The 5,473-nt window shown below is 26.9% G+C and overlaps 1 protein-coding gene across 1 annotated transcript; it reads left to right on the forward strand.

Moving 5' to 3' along the window:
- Positions 1–434: 434 nt before the first annotated feature.
- LOC124420148 lies at positions 435–1,852 on the forward strand. Its single transcript, XM_046952226.1, has 3 exons — positions 435–648; positions 714–1,093; positions 1,156–1,852. Exons 1-3 carry the CDS (start codon positions 510–512, stop codon positions 1,744–1,746), a joined length of 1,110 nt encoding a protein of 369 aa, XP_046808182.1. The 5' UTR covers positions 435–509; the 3' UTR covers positions 1,747–1,852.
- Positions 1,853–5,473: the final 3,621 nt, after the last annotated feature.

Here is a 5,473-nt window from a genome sequence, read left to right on the forward strand (position 1 = left end):
AGAACTGAACTAGAACTGAACTAGAACTGAACTAGAACTGAACTAGAACTGAACTAGAACTGAACTAGAACTTAACTAGAACTTAACTAGAACTTAACTAGAACTGAAATAGAACTGAACTAGAACTGAACTAGAACTGAACTAGAACTGAACTTAAACTAGAACTTAACTAGAACTGAACTAGAACTGAAATAGAACTGAACTAAAAATGAAAAACTTAGACGAAAAGCTCTCTATCTATTGCTCATTCGCTTTCCTTCCCTCTTGTATTTAATTTCGTTAAGAAAATTTAACGTACGTTCGTCTGTATGTGAATGATGTTGTAAGACAAAAAAATTAAAGAAGTTAAAAAGCATAAACAATATTCACTCAAGTGACAACTAAATTTTGAATGAATTTAACCATTTTCGTGGTGCTGTAACGGAAGAGTTATCAACGCGCTTTAGTTGAAAAGTAACCATTTTAGACAAACAACACACATTCAGCATACAAAAGTAGGAAAATCAAAAATGTTGTGGTATAAACTATTATTAAGCGGTCTTATATATGGCTTACTGATACTGCCAGGAAATCAGGCAAAAAATATAAAGAAAAGAGGAGTAATGGATAATTTAAATGATGGTTTAAAGGTGGCGGGACAAATGTTTGGTGAGAAAAGGGAAAATGTTTTTTTTTTTTTTAATTTAAATAAAGTTAAATCTTTAATATTACAGGCATTAATACAGCTGCTGATGTGGCCAATTTGGTGGCTAAGGCATTTTCCAAAAATACCAGCAATCGCAATACACCCGATTTATTTACCATAATCCAGAAAGGTTTACAACTTTCACCCTCCCATACGAGCAGTTCAGAGGAAAGAAAACAAAATAACTATGAATCACAAGAATCACAGCAACAGGTCCAAACAGAGGCAGCAGCAGCACAGTTTAAACCATTTCAAACTAAAACATCGGAAGCCACGCCCTCTAAAGAGTCGATAGGTTTAAATTTTGGCACTACGAATCTTATAACCAGCATGTTACGCATGGTAGGCTTTGATGCCGCCAAATTGGGAGCTTTAGCTATAAATGCTTTAATAATGATAGCCTCAGCGGTAAGTGTGGAAAATTAACATAAAGATAAGTTAATTTATAAAGATTTCTGTATAATCCCCAGATAGGTAATACCTTAATGGGCAAGAAAACTGCACCCATTAGCGTTACTGCTCTAGATGGTGGTCGTTTATTTAATAGAAACCCCTCTAACTATGGCTCGCCTAAAAGCCAGGATAATCCTACAGAAGAAGAGAATGCCGACAATGGTCCCGAAGAAAAATATACACCCAATGCTCACCAGCCACGAACTGTAAATGATCCCACCACCATAGAATGGTTTTTACAAAACTCCTCACGTAAAATGAAACGTGTTTTGCAACAAGCAACCAATTCCGATTTAGCAGAAAAACTAACCGATATGATAACGAATTATGAATCCACTAATGGTCAGGCTGCTTGTTTGAAAATGTTAGTTTGTAAAAGTTCACCCTTTATTTGGGGCATGCAAAAATCGATAAAGAAACATATAGAACCGAAGAGCAAAGAGGCGGATATCGCTGAAGAAAATGAAGATAATGTCGAGTCGTCTTTTTTTAATGTACAACATTTCTTTACACATTTACCCAGTATCGATGAGTATCGGGCTTATGGTAGTAAATGTGAAAAGCAATATTCGGTTTATTGTAATACTAAAGATTTATATAATAAATAATTGTTGGAGTGTTTTAAGAATTTAAAATGTTATATGGAATTGTTATTAATATATAGTAGAAAGTTATTAATTATTAAATAAAAAAATAAACATTTTCTTATAAGGATAACGATTAAAAAAAACTTTAACTGAAAAGCTTTTTTTAAAAAGTTTTCCAACGAATTTTAAAGAAGGCGTTTGTTGAAAAGGTTTCTTAAGAAAACCTTTATTGAAAAGCTTTTTTAAATGAAAACTTTAATTAAAAATCTTTCTAAAGAAAACTGTTATTAAAAAGTTTTCTAAATAAAACAGAAAACTTTTCAGAAGAAAACTTTTATGGAAATATTTTTTAAAGAAAACTTTTATTACAATGTTTTCTAAAGAAAGCTCTTATTGAAAAGTTTTTCAAAGAAAGCTTTTATTGAAAAGTGTTCCAAAGAAAGTTTTCTAAAGAAAGCTCTTATTGAAAAGTTTATTGAAAAGGTTTCTTAAGAAAACTTTTATTGAAAAGCTTTCTTAAGAAAACTTTTATTGAAAAGTTTTCAAATAAAGCTTTAATTGAAAACTTTAATTAAAAATATTTCTAAAGAAAACTGTTATTAAAAAGTTTTCTAAATAAAACTGAAAACTTTTCTGAAGAAAACTTTAATTGAAATCTTTTTAAACTTTTATTACAATATTTTCTAAAGAATGCTCTTATTGAAAAGTTTTCCAAAGAAAGTTTTCTGATGAAAGTTCTTATTGAAAAGTTTTCCAAAGAAAACTTTTATTGAAAAGTTTTTAAAGAAAACTTTTATTAAAAAGTTTTCTAAAGAAAACTATTATTTTATTTAATTTTTTTTAAGAAATATTTTCTAACGAAAACTTAAAAAAAATCTTTTAGAAAACTTATTAAAGAAAACTTTTGTCGAGAAGTTTCCCTAAAAAAATATTCCTAGAAAAGTTTTCTAAACTTTAAAGTTTTAAAAAAGCGTTTATTAAGAAGTTTTCTAAAGAAAACCTTTATTAAAAAGTTTTCTTAAGATAAATTTTGTTGAAAAGTTTTCCAAAAAAAGAATTTATTGAAAAGTTTTCCAAAGTTAACTTTAATTGAAACATTTACTAAAAAAAAATGTTTCTAAAAAATATTCCTAGAAATGTTTTCTAAAGAAAACTTTTATTTTAAAATTTTCAAAGAAAACGTTTATTAAAAAGTTTTCTAAAGAAACCGCTTTTATTGAAAAGTTTACCAAAGATAACTTTAATAGAAACATTTTTTTAAGAAAATTTTTCTAAAAAAAACTTTTCAAAAAAATGTTTCAAAAAACTTTTATTGAAAAGTTTTCTAATAAAAAGAATTCTAAAGAAAATTTTAAAAGTTTTTCAAAGAAAACTAATGAAAGCTTTTATTGTAAAGTTTTCTAATGAATAAATTTATCGTAAAGTTTTATAATGAATAAATTTATCGTAAAATTTTATAATGTTAAGTTTTCTAATGAAAGCTTTCTAATGAAAGTTTTTATCATAAAGTTTTATAATAAATGCTTTTATCGTAAAGTTTTCTAAGTAAAGCTTTTATTGAAAAGTAATTCTAATGAAATCGTTTCCTGAAAAGTTATCTGTTGAATTTGTTGGGCAAAATTTTCTATTGAAATTTCAAACTAAACTTCGTTGGTATTGACATTAGAAACTTAATGAAATGTATTTCCTAAAAACTTTTTTTATTATGAGATATTTAATATTTACAAGTTTTTTTCAACACAGATTTATTATTTACACTTTCCTGTTTTAATTATAAATAATAATAAATAACATATACAATTAAATAATGTTAGCATTGTCTAAGGTCGTGGTCAGAGAAATAGTTTTTGTGATCTGAAATGTGTCATGGATCCAATAACAATATTAAAAAAAATCAATATGTTAATATCTCTAACAGATTTGAGGTTACCTATAAATTGTTTAACCACAAATCTATATTATTTTAATAAACAAATTGTATTTGTATTCGAATATAAAAAAAACAGTTTTCAAGAATAAATATTAATAGTAAAAAAATTTTAGTTCATTCTTGAAAAAGCTTTTTTTCATATCTAAACAATTACTTAACTGACAGTTACAATTACTTATCAATGGAATATCAAAATGTCTCTGTCTACTTTTATATATTAAAACATTTTGAAAGATGATGACACTTGTACGTGCCATTGAGAATTTGCAATTGGTAGCAATGGAAATTTGTCTTTTTTTATTGTGATTTTTTTGTATTATTACTCTTTTTTTAACATAAATTATTATTTAGTTAAGTATTTAATGGTTTTATTGCTTTAATTATGTAATAATACATGTTTAAAATTTATAACAGTTTTGATAAATGTAAAAAGTTTTATATAAATTTACTTTTTGAACGTTATTTACTTGATCGTCTGAAAATCCCTATTTATTATTCTAACAAACTAGAATAAAAACTTGGGCTTGTTTTGAATTGTTTTTCAAGTAATTTGAATATATAGTATATACAAATATCATTTATTTAATCATTACATTAATTCATTATCTATTACATGTAACTATAGACAAATATTGTAAATTTCTCATTTCTTTCCTTTTACATTACTATTTAAAAATTATTATATACAAAGTACTTGTATGTTTATTGCATGTCAATGACTTGCATTTTCAATTATAGTCAATTAATAATAATAATAATGAAAAAACAAAACTTAAAATTATTAGCAATATACGCAATTTAACCTCATAGTGCACATATTGCATCAATTTTTTATGGAACTTGAAAGTTAAGAAAATATTTATAAAGCAAGCTTGTAGTGTAAAGCTTTCTACAAAAACCTTTTTTTTAAAGCTTTCTACATAAAACATGTTATCGAATAATGAACATTAATCAAAAAGTTTTCTGAAGAAAACTTAAATCGAGATGTTTTCTAAAAAGAATTCTTATCGAGAAGTTTTATATAGAGTATAGTTTTCTAAAGAGAACTTTATTGAAAAAGTTTGCTCTATAGTCAAGATTATAGATTGCTCTATAGTCAAGACTATAGATTGCTCTATAGTAAAGACTATAGATTGCTCTATAGTTAAGACTCTAGATTGCTCTATAGTCAAGACTATAGATTGCTCTATAGTCAAGACTATAGATTGCCTGTAGTCAAGACTATAGATTGCTCTATAGTCAAGACTATAGATTGCTCTATAGTCAAGACTATAGATTGCTCTATAGTCAAGACTATAGATTGCTCTATAGTCAAGATTATTGATTGCTCCATAGTCAAGACTATAGATTGCTCTATAGTCAAGTCTATACTGATCTATAGTCAAGACTATAGACTGATCTAGAGTCAACACTATATACTGATCTAGAGTCAACACTATATACTGATCTAGAGTCAACACTGTAGACTGATCTATAGTCAAGACTATAGACTGGACTATAGTCAAAACTATAGACTGGACTATAGTCAAGACTATAGACTGGACTATAGTCAAGACTATAGACTGGACTATAGTCGAGACTATAGACTGGACTATAGTCAAGACTATAGACTGGACTATAGTCAAGACTATAGACTGGACTATAGTAAAGACTATAGACTGGACTATAGTCAAGACTATAGACTGGACTATAGTCAAGACTATAGACTGAACTATAGTCAAGACTATAGACTGGACTATAGTCAAGACTATAGACTGGACTATAGTCAAGACTATAGACTGGACTATAGTCAAGACTATAGACTGGACTATAGTCAAG

The sequence above is a fragment of the Lucilia cuprina genome, chromosome 5, assembly GCF_022045245.1.
Source record: "Lucilia cuprina isolate Lc7/37 chromosome 5, ASM2204524v1, whole genome shotgun sequence".
NCBI classification, from domain to species: domain Eukaryota; kingdom Metazoa; phylum Arthropoda; class Insecta; order Diptera; family Calliphoridae; genus Lucilia; species Lucilia cuprina.

What these genes read in the sequence shown, in the direction of transcription:
- LOC124420148 (XM_046952226.1), top strand. Translation starts at nt 510, where the DNA reads ATGTTGTGGTATAAACTATTATTAAGCGGTCTTATATATGGCTTACTG. An exon ending in GGTGGCGGGACAAATGTTTG is followed by an intron (nt 649 to 713) that starts GTGAGAAAAGGG and finishes TTAATATTACAG; the next exon opens with GCATTAATACAGCTGCTGAT. An exon ending in TAATAATGATAGCCTCAGCG is followed by an intron (nt 1,094 to 1,155) that starts GTAAGTGTGGAA and finishes TATAATCCCCAG; the next exon opens with ATAGGTAATACCTTAATGGG.